This window comes from Hordeum vulgare, chromosome 6H (assembly GCF_904849725.1).
Source record: "Hordeum vulgare subsp. vulgare chromosome 6H, MorexV3_pseudomolecules_assembly, whole genome shotgun sequence".
Lineage (NCBI taxonomy): Eukaryota > Viridiplantae > Streptophyta > Magnoliopsida > Poales > Poaceae > Hordeum > Hordeum vulgare.
In genome coordinates, this window is record NC_058523.1 from 284,139,309 (window position 1) to 284,162,448 (window position 23,140).

The window sequence follows — 23,140 nt, forward strand, 5'->3', positions numbered from 1 at the left end:
TGGGGATGATATAAATAAAATTCATATGGTAGGAATGGAATATCTTGATCTCAACACATGAGTAGGTGGCTCTCTCTCAGAAAAATGGCTATGGCAGGTGGATGTGTATGTGTGTTCTTAGTGCTTCCCCTATGAATGAGAGGTGGTGGATGGGTATATATAGGCATCTCCAAAATTCCAACTGTTACAACATTATTGCCCAACTCGGTGGAATTGGCTAGTGCAAAATGTGGCACCTTTTGTCTTCTCGCTAAGACTGATATAGAAATCTAAGTGGTACCAATACGGGTACCAAAACTCGGATATTCCGATTCTTGAAAATGGCAAACTAGAAAGTTGGTCACTAGTTTTGGTGGACCAACTGGAATGTTGGTGGCACCGAGATGCTAGGTTTTGGCATAGGTTCTGTCTTAGATAAAAATCGGTATGGCGAGTGGATAAAGTTGGTGGCACCGATTTTGATGTATAAGCATTGGATAGAGAATTTTGTGGGAGAATTCATGAGTTCTTTTGGTGGCTATCTCTAAGCACTTGAGCAACCAGATCATAATAGTCACGTCATCCCCTTTTAATAGTATTGGCTTTCCTATGGACTCAAAAGTGGTTTCTCACAAAATATAAAATGTAGAGTCTTCAAGCTTGTTGACAATAGATGTTCCTTGCATCGAGGGGTTCTCCTCACAATCCATACCAATGCATCTTTGAGCTTTTCTGAAATATACTAGGTAAAATCATTAGTTCGATGACACATATGTTGATATTAATTACCAAAACCACCTTAGGGAGAAGTTGTGGTTTCAATCTTCTACTTTTTGGTAATTGATGATAACATATAGATTAAAGCTTCGACAAAGGATATAATCAATGATTAGCATCGTCATTTTGAGAAGTATGTGAAAAGAAAGAGCTCCCCGTAAATTTGTGCATTATGTTAAATTTCCGTTCAAATATAAATACACAATCGATTATGAACTTTTCTCACTCTTACATGTCACATACATCTTGCTGGTGCGCATAAATAATATGAATGAATAGTAATGCACATAACACGAGACAAATGAGTGAATGATCATCATCTCCATAGCTCAAAGGTAAGACATAGTAGCATCAACAATCATAGGGTATGATCAAACACAGATTTTAAGACATCCAAAAGACCAAATGTTTTAGAAACCCAAAGAGAGCAATAAAAACAACACACTCTCTTTCTTGAAGCCCTATTGGTCTATTTACTTCTCCCCCTTTGGCAACAAGTTAACAGTTCAACAAGTTACCAAGAAGTTCAAAGGTCTAGAACTAAGCGTCGCTCTTGGTTCGATCTCCTCCATTAGGTGTTGATGGAGTCGACAGGAGAGCGTTGGTGAAGGCTTTAGCAGATGTCCTATGAGGTGGGGGTGTAGACACTCACTACAGGAATCAGGTTCTTTGCCGTCAACCATGGTCGATGGCAAAGGACGAGTCCACGGATGGTAATGTTCTTGGCCATCTGCCGGCAGATGGCAACAGTTTCGATGCTGCTAGCGCCAGCAATGCGGCTATTTGTCGTCTGCGTGGACACAACGGATGGCAAAGAATCTTTGCCATCAGGTGGTAGACGGCAAAGGACGTTGACGACAACATATGGTTGTTAGCCTCGTTAGGTGGCTAGCGGCATACTTTGTCGTCCGCCACCTGATGGCAAAGTTTGCCATCTGCCTGCCCCGATACCTTTGTCATCTTCGTCCCCCAAGCCCTTTGCCAGGCCCAAGCCTTTGCCATCTGCCAGCACACGACAAAGTGACCGAATGGCTCAGACATGGTGCTCCCATCTTGCACAAGTTGTTGCCATGTGTCATGGTTGTCGTTTGCTAGCATATGGCAAAGGGCTTTGCCATCTGCTAGCCTGTATTACCCCTTTTTGTGTGTTTTCTTTTATTTCCATGCATTTTCACAACATATATATATAGTTTCGAACATCTTCAACACATATATTTCACAGCACGTATATTTCCAAATCATCGTAAAGTATTTAACAAGCTAGAGAACACATAGGCTAGCACAATACTTAGTTTGCAATAGTTCATCCATATATACATACATAAGTTTCACATTGTTCACCAATACAAATGAAAAAAACTAAACACTAGCAGTCCATCAATGCCAACTTCCATTAAATGAATCAAATCTACAAAAATGGAAGTAATTAAGAAAGTTAGAAGAAGAAGAAGAGTAAAAGAATAAGAAGTAAAATAAGAAGTAGAAGAACAAGAAGAAGACTAGAAAAAAAAAAGACTAGAAGAATAAGAATAAGAATAAGGATTAGAAGATGGAGAAAAAGTAAGAAGAGAGAAAGGAAGGATAAGAATATGTTTCCTTCTTCTTCTCTCTTCTATCTTTTTATCCTTTTCCTTCTCATTCTTCTTCTTTTATTCTATATTTTTGTCCTCTTCCTTGTTTTTCTTATTCTTATTCCTTAATTATGTAATTTTAAGGCTAACTTAGGTAATTATGTCATTTTTGAGCTAACTAAGCTTATTATGTTATTTTGAAGAAAAACATGATAAGTATAGGTCTAATCTATTCATAAAAAGCACCACGCCGAGCTCTTCTTGCCATTTTGTCTAGTGCCTCGCCTATATAGAAATCGACGACCGAGCCTTGAGACTTTTGGGGCTCATCTATCTATCTATCTATCTATCTATCTATCTACCCATATATCAATGGCACCAACACCAAACATCGTCGCCCAAACTGAAGCACAAATCATAAGATCTTAATAATGCTTGTCAACTATGTGCTCATTTGATATACTAATTCAACATGAAAAAGACTTATAAAGTCATCAACATAGGTCAGATATCAAGTGTAGATAGAAATATCATTGGGAAGAACTTTTTAACATCACCAATATTTTCAGTAAGTGATCATGCTCCAACAATCACGGTAGTCTTGCCCTGGCAGAAACCATGGCAGTCTTGTCCCGGCCGCGTGACCACCTTTTGACGTGTTTGGACACTTTCATCCGCCACCTTGTGCCCCTGCCTCCTACACGTAGTGAGAGAAGGAGGAGACAAATTAGCAAGCTGGCCAGCTACAAAACACCTCCATTATTAATCGAAACTCTCATCAAGTGCTATGCTACGCATGCATGCCCATGCTAGCAGGCATGCATAATTGTACACACAGAATCCCGGTTCTTACCCCGATATAATGTATTTTTCCCAACCAAGGAATCCTGATTCTTTGAACAAAATATAACTCCAGCTAAGTAGTACTGTTGTTGTTGCTGTTGGAGGTGGTTGGTACGTAGGTAGAGGAATACACACAATACACCGGCTGAGAGTGAGAGGAATGTGAAGGAAAAGGAACAATGAGGCTAGCAGGTCTAGCCACGGCGTGCGGGGATGAGTAGAAGTGGGCCATGCGTGCATGCCCATATGCGTATGGCCTTTCTTCCTACTCGAAATGTGTCGTCCGTTCCTACCTTCCCACGAGGAAAGACATCATCTCCTGACGCCAAGGCTTTCATCCTCCTCATCCTCCTCCAAGGAATCACCAATATGTTTGTCTTTGCTGTAACCAAGGAATCACCAATAAGTACCAGCTATAATGGATAGATAGATGAATGAAAATGCAAAGCAATGCAAATACCAGCAATGATAGATAGATAGTTCAAATGCAAATGCCAGCAATCCAATGCAAAGTAATGCTCATGTCCTTTTATAGTAATATACTCATGTTCTTTTACAGTAATCTACTCATGTCCCTTTGGAATTCCTTAAGTTAACTGAATGTTAAATTTTTGTTATGAAGTCGCCATGGATATAGCAGATTTGAACTTGACTCCTCCACAAGAGAAGGATAGAGTACCTGAAAATCAAGAGGAAGGTCATCAAGAGGAGGATGCAACAGGTAATTTTTCAGTCAGTGTTAATTTCCAGCAACCACCAAACAGCCCCGACTTTAATATTTTAGACCTCTCATTTCACAACTCTCTTCAGTCTCTGACTAATTGCAGATCACCTAGAAACATCCAAGAATTGCTAGAAGGTGTCAAAGAAGAGTTCTAGAATTATGAGGTTGGCAAGTTGTTTACAAATTTAGTGATACTAGAAGCAGTTATGATTGAGGTGATGAAAAACAAATGACAAAATAACTCCAATACAAGATTTCTTTTATTGGAATTTATTGAAATTTGTTGGATTTATTTGCATGTTTAATTTGGACTAGTTGGATTAATCCACCACACTACTAATGGTCACTACGCTAAATGGCGATATTCATCCCAACTTGTGCTAAAGAGAATCTACCCAACAAACAACACAATCTAAATAATTTCAGATTTGTACTCCACTCTTTTACAAGGAGATTATGCAAGGAGTATCATAGTGTTTAAAAATTCAGATTTCTACTCCAAAATCTACTCCTAATCCACTGAATATTTTCAGATTTTGTCATCACAATGGTCTGGAAATGATTTATTCCTACAGCTGCAGGGTACATAGATTTTTTTTGTAATGATTTACACAGATTTTTCTTGTAAGGATTTTTTTATAATGATGTACTCAGATTTTTCTTTAATGATTTACTCCTATGCCTAATCTAGTCAGTTGTAGGATCAAATGACAATAACTACTCCATTAACTGAAAATACAAGAGTATACACCTGCAGGTTTAACTGAAAAATCAGTTAAACAATTAACTAAAGAGTGTACACCCGCAGGTTTCACCCCAGCAACATCAAGTTTCATCCTGCATCCTACATCAGATTTTACATCCACCAAGTCTACTTTCAATTTTACTCTAGCAACATGCAAATGGAAAATGCTTTCAAAAGCTTACGACCATGTGATACTCGAATACAGTAGCTAGCACGAATCATGGATATAGAGAGAGTAAATTGATGTTTGGCAATGAATGCCGCTACTGATTGAAGCACATCATCTAATCCATAATGACCTCAAGCTACGATGCATGTCGAGCAGATAAAAACTACACGTGTGGGCATCATCTACGGGACAACTCACTCTCGGAAGCTGACTTTGAAAACGTCGATGAAGCCCTCCCCGCCTTCCGCACGCACCCTCTCTTGGGTCTGCACAGCAAACACACAGAGCTATACAATTTCAGTACAATAGATTAATTGCACTCCGTAGCCTAGGAATGAAATTTAGTTGTTTCTACAGATGATGCACCCACTATTTTGTTATCTCCGGGTTCCCGATGCTTGTCAGGAACAGAGCACCTGACTAGCTAAACCAACCACTTTGAGGTGGAATTCAGGCAAGAATTTATGATCGGGGGGATGATCTATTGCTTGGAAAAGGGGAAAAACAAGAGTAGCGCGCCACCGGCGGCCTAGGGTTCTACCCATACATCATTTTTACATGCCTCTTAGGGCTGGAGAGGGTGGCTAATAAAGGCCAGCCGAAGGAAAGGAAAACAAGCTTAAACAGCTGAAATAAATGAAGTGCTATCGGAAAGTGCACAGCGACGCGGACACAGTCGGTGACCGTCGGATGCTGGATCGACGCGCCACGCCTCCTCCCGCTCGAAGCGCTATATTTGAATCACAGTCGTTGGATGCTCTATCAACTCACCAAAGCAAAACCGGCACTTGGAAACAGGGGAGGTCATCTCTCGAGCCTGACAATACCCCCTTGTTGAGCGGCAGCTTGCCCTCAAGCTGCAAACAGTGGAAAGACTTTTTGTATGAAGGCAGAATCTTCCCACGTAGCCTGTTCCACTGGAATATTGACCCATTTGATCAACCAAAGCACCACAGGCACACTTATATCTCCCTGAAATCTTGGCACTAGCTTCCTGTCCAGAATAGCTTCAGGCTCCATAAGGACTATACCATCAGACCCCACTAGAGGAAGATCTTTGGAGGGCACCACCTTAGGTCCAATGTGCCTTTTTAGCTGACTGACATGAAATGTATGGTGCAGCTTGCACCCTTCGGGAAGAAGCAGCTTGTAAGCATGCTGTCCCACCTTCTGCAGAACTCTAAATGGCCCATAGAACTTAGAATGCAGCTTCAAATGCATGTGCAGACTTAGAGAAGTATGCGTGTATGGTTGCAATTTTTGATGCACCATATCTCCCACATCAATTTCCCTCTCTTTCCTCTTCTTGTCTGCAAACCATTTCATTCTCTCCCGTGCTTTAATCAAATTCTGTTTTATCACCTCCATTGTTAGCTCTCTGTCTTGTAGTAATCAGCAGCGTCCACAGAGATAGAATCAGGTAAAACAAATTCAGCTACCATAGGTGGAGGAAACCCATACAATTCCTGAAATGGAGTCATGTTCAAAGCAGTGTGAAAGCTAGTGTTATACCACCAGTCAGCCAAGGCCAGCCAGCTATGCCACTTCCTTGGCTGCTGGAAACACATACACCTCAAATAATTCTCCAAACACTGGTTAACTCTCTCAGTGTGTCCATCAGATTGAGGGTGGTAGCTAGTACTCATGTGAAGCTTGATCTTCAGATACTTGAAAAACTGCTGTCATAAATTGCTGGTGAAGATTCTATCTCTGTCAGTCACAATAACTACTGGCATACCATGCAGTTTGAGTACTGTCTCAGAGAATGCTCTAGCTACAGATTCCACAGTAATGGGATGCTTGATGCCAATAAAATGTGAGTATTTTGTAAACCTGTCTACCACCACAAGTATCAAGTCCTTGTTCTCAGAAACTGGTACCCCTTCCACAAAATCCATACTCACTTGAGCCCAAGCAAAATCAGGGACATGTAATGGTTCCAGCAACCCAGGATATGGACAATGCTCTGCCTTGTTGATCTGACACACTGGGCAAGATTTGACAAAGGCAATAACATCTTGCTTCAACCCAGGACAGTGAAACACCAATTTAATTCTTTGATAAGTAGCTCTCTCACCAGAGTGGCCCCCAACTCAGAATTATGGAATGTTTTCACTAGCTCTTGCCTGAGTTCAGTAGCTTGTCTAACTTTCACCTTACCCTTGAATCTTAGTATACCATTCTTATAAGAGTATGACCCATTAGTGCCACTATCCACTGCACACTGAGTGATCCATTCTTTTATCTTTTCATCTTGACTGTAGCTCTTAACCACTTCCAAGACCCAAGTAGGAGTAACATTACTAGCAACCAACATGGAAGTCCAGTACTTCACTCTAGATAATGCATGAGCCACCTTATTTTCTTTTCCATTCTTGTACTCAATAGTGAAGTTGTAACCCAACAACTTAAGCAACAACTTATGTTGGATACCTTCAGTTAACTTCATCTCTTGGATGTACTTCAGACTTTCCTAATCAGTCCTGATAATGAGAGCAGTGTCTAGGAAGTAATGTTTCCATTTCTTAATAGCTTCAATGATTGCCATGGCTTCCTTGTCATAAGTTGACATAGCAGCAGCTCCAGGTCCAACTGACTTGCTTAAATAAGAAATAGGCCTTCGCTCCTGCATCAACACAGCTCCTAAGCCATACCCACATGCATGAGCTTCCAGCACAAAAGGTTTGGAAAAATCAGAGAGGATCAATACAGGGGAGTTAGTTAACTTGTCTTTAACTACATCCATTGCTTGGTCTTGTGCATCTCTCCAATGGAATGCATCTTTCTTCAGACAGTCAAACAATGGTCTACAAATAACCCCATAGTCCTTAATGAACCTCCTGTAGTAACCACTTAAACCCAAGAAGCTTCTAAGTTTAGTAATGTTTTTGGGGGTTGGCCAATCTTTGATTGCTTTAATCTTTGATGGGTCAGTAGCTACTCCTTCCTGACTGATGACATGGCCCAGATATTCAACCTCAGTCTGGCCAAAAGAACATTTTTCCCATCTAGCATATAGCTTGTTCTTCTGCAAGATATCGAACACTTGTGTTAAGTGATCCTTATGTTCCTCCAAAGATTTGCTGAACAGCAAGATATCATCAAAGAATGTAACCACAAATTTGAGCATTCCAAATAGAAAGTTCATTAGTGCCTGAAAACTAGGTGACCCATTTGTTAAACCAAAGGACATCACCAGGTATTCAAATAAGCCCATGTGTGTTACAAATGCAGTCTTATGTATATCCTCTTCAGCCATTCTGATTTGATGGTAGCCATTTCTGAGATCAATCTTGGAAAAGAATTTAGCTCCTTTTAACTGGTCCAATAGGTCCTCAATCACTGGAATTGTATACTTGTTCTTTACTGTGATTGCATTGAATTTTCTGTAATCTGTGCACAACCTCCATGATCCATCCTTCTTTCTAACCAGCAAAACAGGGGGAAAAGGACTTGTGCTAGGTCTTATCACTCCTAATTTGAGCAATTCCTTGATAATTCCCTCTAAAATCTTTTTTTGGTGGTGTGGCACTCTGTAAGGTCTTTGATTTACCACCTTAGCTCCTTCTATCAGAGGAATCCTATGATCACATGGTCTAGTAGGAGGTAATTCTGTGGGTTCCTGAAACAATTGCTCATATCTATCTAGCAATGACTGTAATTCCCCAAGTAGATCCTACTCTGGACTGCAAACCTCCATAGCAGATGTTGTGAACAATACAAAACCACAAACAGCCTGTTCCATTTCTTTCTGATTTAAATGATCTGCTTCTTCAGGTTGTGCTCTTGGCACTGTTTCATCAGAGAAGGTGATACCCTAACCATTGCCAGAAGATATTCTCATTTCCATGTTCACAAAATCCATGTGCACAGGACTGTACTTCTACAACCAATCAACCCCCAAAATTATATCATAGCCTTTTAATTGTAGCACACTGAAACTATCCCTGAATTTATGTCCAGAATCTCATAAGCACAATCTTGCACCATAAACTCACTCCATAGCATTTCACCACTAGCTACAGCCACCTTGACTCTAGGAGTAGCCCTTGGTTTCACTAACATCTTAGATGCCATCTCAGGAGAAACAAAAGTTGAAGTGCTACCACTATTCACCATTGTTGTTGCCAAGTAATCTCCCACTTTAACTGTCAGAATAAAAGTATTATTCATAGCTCCAATGCCCATAGCTGCATGCATAGAAACCTGTAAAATTGTCTCCACTCGCACTTGTTTTGCATTTTCCAATTCAGGGTCAGCAAAATCACTGACAAATATAGTTTTAGGCCCTTCTTCTTCTTGTGCTTGTAATGCTTGCACTTGTACAAACCCGTCTATGACCAGGTACCCAAGGCTCTCTACATTTGTAACGAACCTCATTCTGCTTGGCTTGCTGAATTATTATATTTCTGTTCTGACTAGCAACACCTCCTTCATTCTTGGTTTGCTCAAACAGGACTTGCCTCCTTGGTTGAGGAATATATGCTTTAGTTTGCACCACTTGTAATTGAGGTTGGGCCTTTCCCATTCTTCTAGCATACCAATTAGCAGTTTGCATGTCTTTGGGCTTAAGACACTCCACATGATTCTTGATGTAAGGACTTAGGCCAGCCACAAAGCTAGTAACATAATAGCTTTCAGGAATTCCAGGATTTTCCTTTCTCATTACATTCATTAGTAGCTCAAACTACTCCACATAACCAGATAAAGATCCAGTCTGATGCACATCATGAAAGGAGCTCACTATGTCACAAGATGAATCCACAGCAAACCTCTGTGATAAATAAGAACAGAACTTATGCCAAGGTACATTACTAGGAGCAAATCCAGTCCCTCTCCACCATTGCACTATAGGGCCCTTTAAATATGACACTGCCAGTTTAGTCCTATGCTCAATAGGTGTCCTAGCAGCAGCAAAGTATTGATCAAGATTTTGTATCCATGCTTCAGGATCTGCACCTTATTCTGAAATGTTAAGTTCTGCAGGTTTGACTGTAAGGATAGGTCTTCTACTGTCATTAGGAGCAAACTGTCTGTGCCTCTGTCCATCAGGCCACTCTTCTATTGTACCCATTTCTGCCTGCTGCATAGGCAATTGCTGCTGCTGTCCATTTGTATGATGATTATCAATTTTGTTGCTAGCAAAATTAGGGTGCCTGTAAGGAGTTTTGACAGTACCATCTAAATTCAATTCCTTTCCTGCATTATCTCTTAGCACAACAGAACCAACTACCACTACTGCCTCCATTTCCACACCATGCACTGAGGGGTGGAGTAAAATTATGTAGCTGTTTGGGTCTACCAGTAGGAACCCCAGGTGATTGTACTTCATCCACCTTCTTTTGCACACTGTCATGCTCTGAATGATCCCCTTGACCCTCTTCAGAACCATGATCTAATAGAAGGTTTCTAAAGTTATCTTGGATCTTGTCAAAGTTGTTTTGCATCGTAACAAAATTCTTGTTAACCATGGCACGAAATTCATGAAATTCCTTTCTATCCTCCTCTCTACTGTTCTGTAAGGTTTTCACATCTAATTCCAAAGAAGCTAACTGCAGATCCCCAGTAAGTACTGAATCCGCTTGCCCTGTCGTCTTCCTAAGAACAGGGTGGGTGGTGAACGATCAGAGGTTACCTTGAGCCGGATCCAGCCACTGCACCTTCCTCCGATCCACATCTGATGCACAAAACATCTGCTACTCCTCTCTCCTTGCCCAAAATCGACTGCCTCTGATACCAATTGTCAGGAACAGAGCACCTGACTAGCTGAAACAAGCACTTTGAGGTGGAATTCAGATAAGAATTTATGATCGGGGGATGATCTATTGCTTGGAAAAGGGGAAAAAAGAGTAGCGCGCCAGCGGCGGCCTAGGGTTCTACCCATAAATTATTTTTACATGCCTCTTAGGGCTGGAGAGGGTGGCTTATAAAGGACAGCCGAAGGAAAGGAAAACAAGCTTAAACAACTGAAATGCTACCGGAAAGTGCAAAGCGACGCGGACACAGCCGGTGACCATCGGATGCTGGATCGACGCGCCACGCCTCCTCCCGCTCGAAGCGATATCTTTGGATCACAGCTGTTGGATGCTCCATCAACTCACCAAAGTGAAACCGGCACATGGAAACAGGGGAGGTCATCTCTCGAGCGTGACAATGCTGTCGCCGAGGATGGCGTGCATCGCCTCCTGGTCACTGTAGGTGTTTTCCAGGACCCTAAACCACCACAGCAACCACGAGTGAGCTAGCTAGCTAACTGAGCTGCTTCCAAAGATCCCATGAGGACCCGCTTTCACTCCCTCTCGCTGCTTCTCATTTGGAATCGGAACTCCAAAACATGAGATGATTCGTGTGAGTATGAAACTTGCGGAGGCAAGAAATTTTTAGGCACAGGAAAGGGGATAAGCAGATGACCAACCTCCGACGCGGACCCCATCTTGTGTTGGTGCTGGTTCGTCGAACACGTCCGGCCTCACAGACACCGGATCCATCCTCGCCGACCCTGGATCCAGTGATACATCATTGTTTCCAGGCCAAAGGTTGGACCTTTGTGCAAGGTGGAGAGGACTGCGACGAGCCGAGGGAACGGTGAGGGGAGCGCGACGAGCCGGTGGAAGGGGGAAGGGAGCACGACGGCAAGGCGATGGGCGTGTGGTGGTGAGGCGAGGCGAGTGCAGCGACGTGGCGAGGCGACCGCACCGACGAGGCGAGAGCTGCGATGGCGTAGGGAGGGGCGTCACGGTGGTGGTAGTGCGGGCGGCGCGGGGAAGGGGGAGACAGAGAGGTGGGGAGATGGGAGAGAGAGAGAGCGTGGCAATCATATTATCCACCATGCACTCGGGCCCACCTGGTCCCTTTGTCGTGTGCCGGCGAACGGCAAAGAATGCAGTGATGGCAAAGTGTATTTTTGTCATTAGTGTGTTTTTTGCCGTTTATTTTTTGGTAGCTCACGACAAAGAGTTTCTTTGTCATCTGCGAGCTGACAGCAAAAATCAGGCAGGTGTCAGATTCTCTAATTCCAGTAGTAACTGGAGGTGGACGAGGTGGTGGAGTTGATGGAGCTAATACTTGGGCTGATGAAGACATTCTGGCTTCCGGAACTGACACAGCTGCAGAGCTGGCCTGGATCTTGAACGGAGTGGTATTCCGAAGAGACATATCATCATCATCATCATTGTTGGAGGAGTGTGCATTGTATCAACATCATGCTTTAGCTGATTAACACTTGTGGTCAACTCTATCACCTTCATATCCAGGTCATAGAATTTTGTCTCCACGATCCTCTCGAGAGTCTTCTGGTTCAGCAAGATCTCACCAATCTTCTTCTCCATCCCTTGGATGGTGCTTATGAGAAATGTGATCTGTTCCTCAACTGTAGAGTTGGAGCTGCTCTAGCTGCATGTGTCGCTTCTGCTGCTTCAGCCTTAACACGAGCTAAAGCTGAACTAGTGTAACAACCCGAAACCAACGCTCCAGACGATTCCCCTTTTATTACATTGTCGCCGTGTGATTCGTTTGGTTGTAGAATTCATCATCGCATCATTCGCATCATGCACATTGCATCATCAGTCCATTGTCGTCATTTTTCAAAACTTGCATTAGTTATTAGTTGTCGGTTCTCCCTGTTGTTGTCGTTGACCATTTCAAGACCAACAACACACGCACGCCCCCGCGACATTGTTAAAATATTGTTTTTAAAAGTGCATGAAAAATATTCTCGGATTGGGTCAAAATTTGGCATGCGGTCTTAATATAGTGTAGGTAGACCGCCTGCCAATCGGAGTCAGTTTGATACCCGAACGGTCGACCATAGCGGCACTGTCATGGGTTTATCCGTCACATGTTTCGGTGTTGTAAAAATCTTGTCACGGGCCGCAAACCCCCCTCTCATCTCACACCACTACCACTATACACAGTCCAACATAGCCCACCTAGTCTATCCCGCGACCGGGACCGGCCGATCTCGATCGCACGGTCCAACTCGGAGCTAAAAACCCCTAAACATAGCCCCTTCCCTATATATAACACCCCTAGTCTTTGATCAAACCCTAGCCTTGCCTCGTTTTCCCTGCAACGACAGCACCACCCAGTCCCTTCTTCCGCTGCGAGCCTTCCACCTCCCGCATCGGGCCTGCCCGGCGCGAGCCAAGCCCGCCCATGCCAGGTTTCCTGCCGCCCATGCCGCACCCTCTTCCCCGAGATCCGGATCGGGATCGGGCGCAGCCCCGACCTTGCCTCGCGCCACCGGCAGCCATGGCCGCACCTCGCGGGCTCCTTCCCGGAGCAGCCGCCGGTCGCCGCCCCTGCCTCCTTCTCACCGGAGTCGTCTAGCCCGGCCATCTTCGCAGCAAGCGGCCGCACCACTGGGCCTCGCCAGCCATCGCCTCGGGTGTGCCTCGCCCGAGCACCACCGGCCTCCCCTGCTGTCACACCCCAAAGTTTTAATAATATTTTTCTGAAATAAAATTTTGCCTAGAATAAATTTTTTGAGAAAATGTATTGCTTCATGACTCTTTTCAAAGCCTCTTTCCAAAAACTTTCATTTCAAGTGGCTTTTCAAAGATCTTTTATGCTTGAACCCTTAATTGATACCATTTGAATTATTTATTTAATTATACGGGAATATTATTTTGGCTATGTCCATTTAATATTTCAATTTCTGGATTTTTAGATAATGTTTGAAACACTCCTTTTCCTTCCTAAAGAGTTTTTCCCTAGGATGATATTTTTGATAATTTATGTTGGAACATGATTACTTGCATAAAAACATTTCTTTTCCTCTGATAAATTCTTGGGATATTTTATTTTAATATTTTACCAATATTTCCTTTATTCAAAACAGATTTATATTTCCTTTAAAGGGTTGTTTTGCACTGCAACCATGTGATAAATTCTTCTAAAAATTCTATAAAAAATTAGATGACCTGTGATGTCCCTAGATCACGTTTATGCAAAAATCTACTCAAGTGTTTTGAATATTTTGAGCATAATAACTACTTTTCTATTCTGGTCCAGAATTGAGTTTGTACTACAACCCTTAGAAATATTCTTTCATAAATTCCATAAAAATTTGGGGATATCACGTATAACATGGGATTCACTTTTATGCAAAAACCCCACCATGTGCTTTGTAAAAGTTTGGCAAAACAACCATTTTTTGTTCTAGTCCGGTTTGGTGCTTTGCAATACAACCCTATTTTTCTTGCTCCAATTGCTTTGATATTTTGCATGCTTGTATTCACCCTACCAAAACCTTAACTCCAGGAGTTGAGCCCCATTGTATGAAAGTAAATGCATGTGATAACAGCTTCAAGTTTCTGTCCAGAAATGTGTTTCTCAAAATATCGCATTAGCTAGTTTTGATGTTTGCAAAACTAACCGCACCACCATTGCTAGCACCTAGAGAGACCCCAGAGTGGTAACTTTTGTGGCCTGAAGAGCTACCTAGGTGCCCTTGGCATTTTTTCAAACACTTTGGAGCATGGCCAAATTTGGCATGAGTTTAAGTTTGCATTGTGGAGTTGCCACACTACTCAAGGCAGCATGTCTATACATCTTGCCCTAGAACCTATCCTAGCCATGTGTGTTTGCATGGGCATTGGAGCACTAGTGTGTGCACTGGCTTAGCATCGAGCACCCTGCGTGCACGCTCTCGGTGCACCAGAGCGCATGTTTTGCACGTGCTGCTACCGAGCCGCTATGTCCCCGTGCCCCTTGCACTTTGGTCAGCTGCAAGCATCACGTCAACCCTTCACTCCCCGACAGTTGGTAGCCGTCCCTCTGCTCGACCCGTGCATGGCAGCGCGATGGCCGTGGCATCTTCTCTGTTGTTGTAGTGGTCGGCACCGCCCAAGCTCCCTCTGATCGCCAGCTGATCGTGGTCCCTCCCCTGCCTCGCGTCCCCCTGCTACTGCTTGCGGCCCTGCTGCCCCTGCTTCGCCCTGCCGCCGCTCTTGTGCGCCTGAGCCGATTGCCAGAGCTTGCCGCCATCGGTCTTATCCGAAGCTCCATCGAACCGCCTTGAGCTAGCTATAAAAGAGAGCCCCGAGCCCCTTTGAGCTTCGCAGCGACCTCCCCGGACTAGTAGCTCCCCTCCCCTCGCCTCAATCTTGCCAGAGAAGCCCTCGGTGCACCTCTCTGACAGAAGCGCCGCCGTCGACCCCCTGCTCGATTCCGGCAGCCCCGTGACCCTCTCATTCTCCCAGGACCACCTCTAGCCTTCCCAGATCATAGGGAACGCGTTCCCATAGTCAAGCATAGTCGTGAGCCACCTGAGACCGAGACGCAAATTGGCCGAAGCTCCTTCCGCCATTGTTGAAGCCCCTCTTAGACTCGAGCTCCTTCGCACCTCTAGCCGGCGAAAGTGGATGTGGCACTCCTCCTCGAGCATGTGCGTAGTCGGAGTATGGCGGGAGGTGCCCTATGCCGCCGGCAATCACCGTCGGGCTCGGCTCCGTTCCTGTCCCTGCGCGCGCGGGAGGAAGAAGGAGAACCCGACAAGCGGGTCCAGCCACAGCCCGAGTGGCGCACAACCCCCTGGTGCATTTTCTAGTTAGCAAAGCGTATTTCCTTGCGGTTGTTACAATGATTGCGCTTTCTCTGTTAGAAAGCGTAAATAGCGTGAAACGTTTTCTTTTGTTTTGATTTTAAAACAGATTTTAGCAGAAACTTAGAATAGCTCTAACTTTTTATAGGAAACTCCAAATCAATTGATTATTTTTCCTACTGGTTTAGAATTTCATCTATTTTATTTTAAGATGTATTTCAAAAAAAATTCAAACAACTTTTGTGTGCTGTTTTGAATATGTTTTTTCATTCAAATATTTTCAAACTAGGGATTTGAAGAGTGGATATCGAGCCCAAGATGATGGGGTACACATCACCCTCCTCAAACCCCTAAGGCAAGCATATTGAATCCATATTTGCATAAGTTGTGTGATGATTGTGGTGGTGCTTATATCGCGTGAATTGAGGTTATGTTGATAATAGTATCACATGAAATAATACTTTGCATATTCATGCATGCTACTCACATTATAACAATGGTGAAACATGATGATGGCATGTGCTAGTCATGAAAGGTCGTGGAATAACCTAGTCACACGGAACATGATAGGTTATGGCCTGGTCATGACGTGGGCACGATGATGCCGGTAAAACTTGGTTAACTCCAGTATCGACCTAGATTGAGTCTTGTCCATGTCATACTTCTATAACGTGCTGCCACAGTTTCCTGGATAATGGATACGGTAAAGTCAGTTGTAGACCTATTATCAGTCACACACCAAGTAGAGGGGCCGGTATGAAGGTATCCATGGCCATGGACTAAATCCAGTCATCCGGTCAGGGGGCATGTGTGTTTCCGGTCTGGGACTCGAAGGGAATGGCCCTTCCTAGTGAGCACGCGGTATAAATTTTTGATCCCATGCTAGTCGCGGTTGGAGCCTCCCTATCTTATGGTTTTGACTTGGCAGCGTAGTCCGGTGAAGCCGGGCTTCAAGGAGGAAAATCGGTGTGTGCTGATTCTGAGTGTCCGCTTCTAAAATGTCATACGCTGGATTAGTCTTGTCGACTATCGGAAACAGTGAGCTATGGGTAAAGAGTACACCCTCTGCAGAGTCAAAACTATTCGAGTAGTCATGTCCCCGGTCAAGGACGTTGTTTGACGAGTCAAGTGTCGGTCTTAGAGTCGGCCTTTGGACTATATAGAGTGATAATAATAATGGTTGTGGAACATCATATGATGATGTGGTGGATGATCGTATTATGATTATTACTCTCGACTAACCCCTATGATTATGTTGTTGGATATCCTTGGGACGGTTCTACCTCCTGCATATTCAATATTTATTATTGTTGTTTCATATAAGCCCTTTATGTGGTGATGCTCAGACGCCCGACTGTGGCATCTTTATTGTTTCATATAAGACCTTTATGTGGTGTCTCTCAGACGCCCGAATGTGGCATGTTTATTGTTTCTTATAAGCCCTTTATGTGGTGTCGCTCAAACGCCCGACTGTGGCATGCATATTATTACTTATTCTGTATTACCTTCCTTGCTTGTTTATAAAACATTGGTGGAAAAACTATAATGACAAGATATTATTGTTAGTGGAATTTGCATGCACCTCACCTGCTTAACGTGTTTATTTTCTTGATGCTTGCGAGTACATTCAAAATACTCATTGGCTTGTCCCTGGCTATTGTCTTGGCCAGATTATGTTCGGAGAGGAGAACGATGTCGTCAACCCCGGAACCTAGGAGTCGAGGATACCAGCCTCGTGAGATAGGAATTTATCCAGGTCAGCTATTCCTGTGGGAATGGAGTCCCATGGGCACTGGAGATTCCTCGAGTCGCTTCCGCCGTCAACCTCAGACTTTTGTTCAACCTAGTAGACCTTCGTGGTCTTGTAACCCAAGTTTTGTATTTTGCTTGGATATTCTGTATCAAGTATGTGTCTACCAGCTAAATGCAATCCTGGGGCTGGTAAACACAGAGACATGTTTTCTGGAAATTATTTTTTGTAAACCGAGCGCCGCCGCCTCGCCATCCCACCGCAGTCCCGCCCGTCTCCACTGGGATCCATGTTGCGGGAGCCTCGCTGTTGACCTGCTCGGAAGTAGCTCTCCCCGATCCGATCGGTTGCCCCACTCGCGTCCACGGCCTTGGCCGGCCTCGCTCAGCCGCCCCGTGGCCTAGCCACGTCGCCCTGCGCGGCCCATCTCCAGGCCAGCCTAGCAGCTGCTCCTCGAACCGGGCATTGAGCCTAGGGTGAGCACCCCATCTTCCCCTCTATTCCTCGCCCAAGTGAAATATTGCTATGGTGCGCTCACTCAGATTCGGCCCAGATGATGTTTTTCCCTCACACGTTTTTTTCTAATTGCGAGTGTTTTATAATTACAGATTAATGCATATCTTTAAAATGCTTATATTTAACTAACTGTGTCGCATATGAAAATACTCTAGATATGTAAAATGTCCAAATTTTTACGTAGATTAATATTTTCCAACTTTCATGCATGTGTTAAAGTTGTTTAATCTGTAGTTTGCATAGATTTGTGTCATGCCATTTTAAAATTATTTAATTCATAGTCAATTAACCGTGCACCGAATTAAAATGATTTCAACATGCAAAATGCTTAGTATTTTCTGTAGATTCATAATATCCAACTCCCACATTTGTTTAAAATGTTTAACTTGTTGTTTTAATTTACCTTGCACGAATGCCATGCTAAAATGGTTTGTCTCATAATTAATTAACCGTAGCTCCCATTAAAATGTTCCACATATGTAACTTGGCTAGAAATATGTGTAGAACAACGTGGTAGCATTTATTTTCCTATTTAAGAACTCTAAAGTTGTGTTGTAGGCAGATCTGTAGCCAATTCAAAATACGTATGGGGAATTTCCGGAATTGTTATTTGTTGTTATAGCCTCATTTAATCTTGTGTAGAATATCATGTAGCTTCATAATGTCTTGTGCATCCATGTTTTAACATGTTGTGGCTGCCACTTGCATCATTTTGCATCCTTGTCATATTATCTTGTGATGATCATATATTTTTGAACGTAGCTCCATTTCAAATGATCTATATATGTAAATCGACTAGAATGAAATGTAGAATCACATGCTCCACTTTATTTTGCTGTTTAATAAATATAAAATGTGTTTACTACAGATCTGGACAGATTTTTAAATTAACATGTGGGGTCGTTGCGGAAAGCCTATAAGTTGTTTCCGACCTCATTCAATATGCCTAGCTAGTGTAGTTTATTTATGCTTCACCTTTTGTCATGTTTAACAACAGTTAATAATTTTGTATACCTAAACGGGAGTAAACTAAGTGATTAAATATGAAGTTTCGTCAATATGCAACTCGATGCATATTGAGCTTCATTTAGTGTGTAGTAATCAATTGTTGTGTTTTGTGGCGCGATGCATAATTAAACCATACATGCATCATATGTGTTTGTGCATCTTGTTTTGAATATGTGTGGTGTTATCATCTGTTGATTGTTGTTCTGGATTGTTTTTTCTCGATAGAGTTCCGAACCGCTTTGGAGTGTGAGGATCCGTTCGACTACGTTGGTTCGTCTGCTTCATGGATTCGTTCTTCTTTCAAGCGGGATCACAGGCAAGATTACCATTTCCCTAGATACTGTTACTATCATTTCCATGCTAGTCGTCTTGTTTCTTTCATATTATCTCGCTGCCTACCACCTGTTTAATAAGCCTCCCAACATTGCCCTGAAAAGCCTCTAACCTTCCTACAATCTAGGAAACCACTCTTTGGCTATGTTACCTCTTGCTAACCTTTTGATAGCATTGCTAGTTGCAGGTGCAATTGCTTCCATATGAAACATGGATTCCTTGTTCTATCACCATATTATTGTAATTTAGTTTAGTGCACCTAAATACTTGGTAAAAGGTGGAAGGCCTGGCCTTCTAGCGTAGTGTTTTGTTCCATCTTTGTTGCCTTAGTTTCGGCTACCAGTGTTATTTTCCATAAATGAACGCTCCTAACATGCTTGGGGTTGTTGTGGGGACCCCCTTGATTTTCGTTTTGGGATAAAAACATGTCTTGCAAGACCCAACATTGGTACTATATTTGCCCAACATAATAATTTACGCATAGGAAGTTAGCACTACCTGAGGAGTAATTCAACATAATACAGGGAGGGCCAGTGCTGATGGTGCTTGTTCTAAACAGAGCACTGTGCGGGGCCAACCCGGGGTAACTCGAGTGATGTCTATCAGGCCCTGTACACTAGCTTATTCGTCCCGTCGTGAGAACGAGATACACGGCTCCTATCAGGATTGTCGACACGCCGGGCGGCCTTGCTAGATTTTTTACCTTTCTAAAATCTCATGTGTGAGGGATTTCGAGGATACTTTGGGCTATCTCACGGTTGAGGTTTTCCACTAGGAATCCGAGGAGATCACGGGTTTTCCATAGTAGAGGTTTTTGACGCGGTATGTGGTAGTTTGTGATGGACTAGTTGGAGCACCCCTGCAGGGTTAAATCTTTTGGAATGTCGTGCTCGCTGTTATGTGGCAAACTTGGAAACTTTTTTTAGCATCCGGTTCTAGATAAACTTAATTAGAACTTTCCAACTGTGTGTAACCGTGACTATCTCTTCTCGTGAGGTATGTATCTAGAAGAGGACACGGTGGGGTTATGTCTGACGTAGATAGGTGTTCAGGATCATTCATTTGATCATCATTAGTTCACGTCTGGTATTCATAGATCATCCCCCTTTGTTCTTGTACTCGTAAGTTAGACACTCAAGTAAATCCTTAGTCGCTTGTTGTAGGCTCACCACTTAACCATACATCACCATTAAGCTTTGCTAGTCTTGATACCTTTGAAATGAGGTTGTTGAGTCCATGTGGCTCAGATATTACTACAACAATAGTTTCTTGTACAGGTAAAGCGATACTTTGACGTGAGCATGATGATTGTTTTATTCAAAGTTTCTTCTTCTTCATCATCAATGTAGGATGGGTTATAGGCCGGTAGCGTGGGATGGCACGGATGGACGTCGTTCTTTTATCGTTTGTTTTCGTTCGTAGTCGAACCCCACTCTTCTACATGGTGATTGAATATGTTATTGTATTTATGTGATCTTGATGTAGCTTGTGGTGAGTGTAAGCCAATTCCATATACTCATCTCTTCTGTCCATGTACTTGTAACGATATCCATTCTTGCAAAATGATGAGATGCGCTTCTATCCCTAGCGAGGCCCTCGTATCAAAATAAGGGTGGGATCACATCTTGGGCGTTACAACTAGGATGGTTGGGGTCCATCAAAACTTCATTGTCTTCAAACTCTGGCAGGAGCGACAGGTGAGGACGATCAAGCAGGATATCTTCTAATCAGCAATAGTCCTTCTGACTATCTCAACAATCAGGTCCATCACCCTAATCATAGTGTGGATCTCTATGTGGTGGAGCATATTGATAGAATACCCCCTGATCATGTTATCATCACTTGACTTAGGCATGAAGGTGCGTCTCATTATAGTGTTGGTGGTAGGTATTCCATCTTGCACGGAGTAAACAGATCCAAGCTTGTGTGTCTTCATGTACTTATTGGGCACAGGGTTATACATGTTAGCCATAGAATTTTGATTAACTTTTGGCTTATTATAAACATCCAAGTCACTCTCTAGTGCCTTTGGAGCACCTATGATGGTTGGCCACTCCTCCACTGTTGATTGATACGTGGTTCCTTCAGTCATCCATACAATCTTGCCATCTGGATAAAAATTGCATGATCATTTGTCGTTCTAGGCAGTCATTTCCTTGCCCAAAAAAATCTTCTATGTCAATGGCTCGAAATTTTTCTCTCACATGATGGAAGTAGCCATCATGCTCCTTGATGTAGTCCTAGTGTACATATCTCATTTCGCTCATAGCCGGACTCTTGTCCGATAACACAGTCTCATATAAAATCATGCTGCTACTTGGTATGGAAGCGAGCATCGACAACTCACCTCCTCCTCGCAGCATAGGGATCGACTGCTCTCCATGTTCTGATCCCTTGATCCCTCCTCTCTTTCAAATTCTGTGCCACTAGGTGTTCATTGTTGTGCTCTAGTAGGTGAGGTCTCAGCTTCCTAAAAATAGCATGATCTTCTTCTTCTTCTACAACAACATCTCTAGATGCAGAGCCCTTGTTCTTCTCTGCTGCAGGAATATCTCTTGTACACCTCTTGGGTTTAGGGGCTACAAGTTTTTTATCCTTGGGAGCAGTAGTCTTAGCCTTAATTGCAGGCTTGCTAGGCATTGCATCTCCCATCAGCTTCTTCTTCTTCACACCTCTTCTTCTGCTTCCTCTTCTTCTTCAGGAGGTGGATTAGAAGGTACGCCTCTTCTTCCTCAGTAGCTTCTGCTGGATCTTCATACATTAAGGTTGGCCTTCCAACAACATGGACAACCCTCTCCCTCACTCTCATATATCCTGGCTTCTTAGTCATCTTGGAAGATGTGTTTTCAAGGGTAAGTTTCGTTCCTTTCTTGGCTATCTCAGGAGCTCTCACAAAATCTGGATTTCCATACCCCTTTCTCACACTTTTTTTGACTGTGACCTTCTCCTTCTGCTTGTGGGAAGTGCTTTCCTGAGGAATGAAATCAACATCTTCCTCATCTAAGTTTGGCATGTTCCTGGACCTCGTAGCTGCCTTGGGCATATAATGAGAGCTTGGATTTCCCGGATCAGAACATGTCTTCTCACGACTAGTGCGTGAGTCCACTTCCATGCTCTGCTCTTTATAAGCATTCTAACTATCTTCAAACCCTAACATGTTGAAGCTGACAAGCAGACCCTCTGAATATTTATAGAAGAATAGGAATGAATGAGCGTCACAAAACACAAAAAAATTAAAAAAAATTGAACTCAAAACTTTAGTATTAATTATCAGCTATGTGTGTTTCAGTTCCACTCAGAAAGAAAAATCGGAGCCTCTCAGACTGACCATCTCATTAACAGGAACGTGGTCACACTTTTCGATAGCGCCAAAAAGTGAAACTCGGTTCCACCGAAACGGTTCTAAGAAACCCTAATTCAAGAATTGGTCACACCGATCCAAGTCCACTTAGTTACTTCGAGACGCGCAAACACAGACCTAACCCTAAAATTCTATGTTCGTCTACACTATGGGATTTGTTTTCTGTTTGGAGCATTGCAATCTATGGATAGATGATGGGCAAAAACTAACGCGTAAGAATCAAAATCAATGAGCGCAAGAGGGTCTAGAACTTTACCCTAACTTGGTGAAGTCCCTCTATGGTGGCGGCGGCGGAGAAGATTTCTGATGATGATGAAGGAATCGGGTGGCAAGGCCACGCTAAAGACGAGGTGGATGTCCGTAGACGAGAGTAGCGGTAGCACATGGGTATGGATGGGCGAAGGATTGAAGTAATTTTCAATCTCGGGTCCGCAGAGTATATATACCCTATAGATGTCAGTGACACCGATTCGGAAATTTTGGTAATCGAGTTTCCTAACTTCCTAGAGCAGAGAAACTCAGTGAGGACGAGATTTCCAAATCGGTTGTACCAAGGTTCAAAAACTAGATCAACCATAATGCTTCTGGTGGACCGAGTTTCTGGTGTTCACACTGAGTTGCACATGGGTGGTTTTGGAAGTTATATCTTTGTTTAGACGGATCTCCGAGTGCTCCTCACACAGATTGTTTGAAAAGTGCTTGCTCAAATTATGTGATGAAGCACGAATATAATTTGAGAAGAGAAAGCATAGATAGCTACAGAAGGGTACTTAGGAATTCTTAGATATCCAATTGTCCAAAGAATATTAAAAGCCATCTAA

General features: G+C 43.1%; 1 protein-coding gene across 11 annotated transcripts; it reads right to left on the reverse strand.

Moving 5' to 3' along the window:
• Positions 1–1,966: 1,966 nt before the first annotated feature.
• On the reverse strand, positions 1,967–11,617 carry LOC123404562. Of its 11 annotated transcripts, XM_045098499.1 has the most exons (7): positions 11,224–11,616; positions 10,444–10,574; positions 5,007–5,074; positions 3,464–3,552; positions 3,181–3,265; positions 2,885–3,024; positions 1,967–2,164 (listed from the first exon to the last, which is right to left on the reverse strand). In XM_045098499.1, the coding sequence occupies exons 1-6, from the start codon at positions 11,239–11,241 to the stop codon at positions 2,918–2,920; spliced, it is 498 nt and encodes a 165-aa protein (XP_044954434.1). In that variant the 5' UTR covers positions 11,242–11,616; the 3' UTR covers positions 1,967–2,164; positions 2,885–2,917. The 11 variants fall into 11 exon arrangements, 3 of the variants coding, with proteins under 3 accessions (XP_044954434.1, XP_044954433.1, XP_044954435.1); XM_045098498.1 differs by lacking the exon at positions 1,967–2,164 and having other exon boundaries at positions 2,732–3,024; positions 11,224–11,615; XM_045098500.1 differs by lacking the exons at positions 1,967–2,164; positions 3,181–3,265 and having other exon boundaries at positions 2,732–3,024.
• Positions 11,618–23,140: the final 11,523 nt, after the last annotated feature.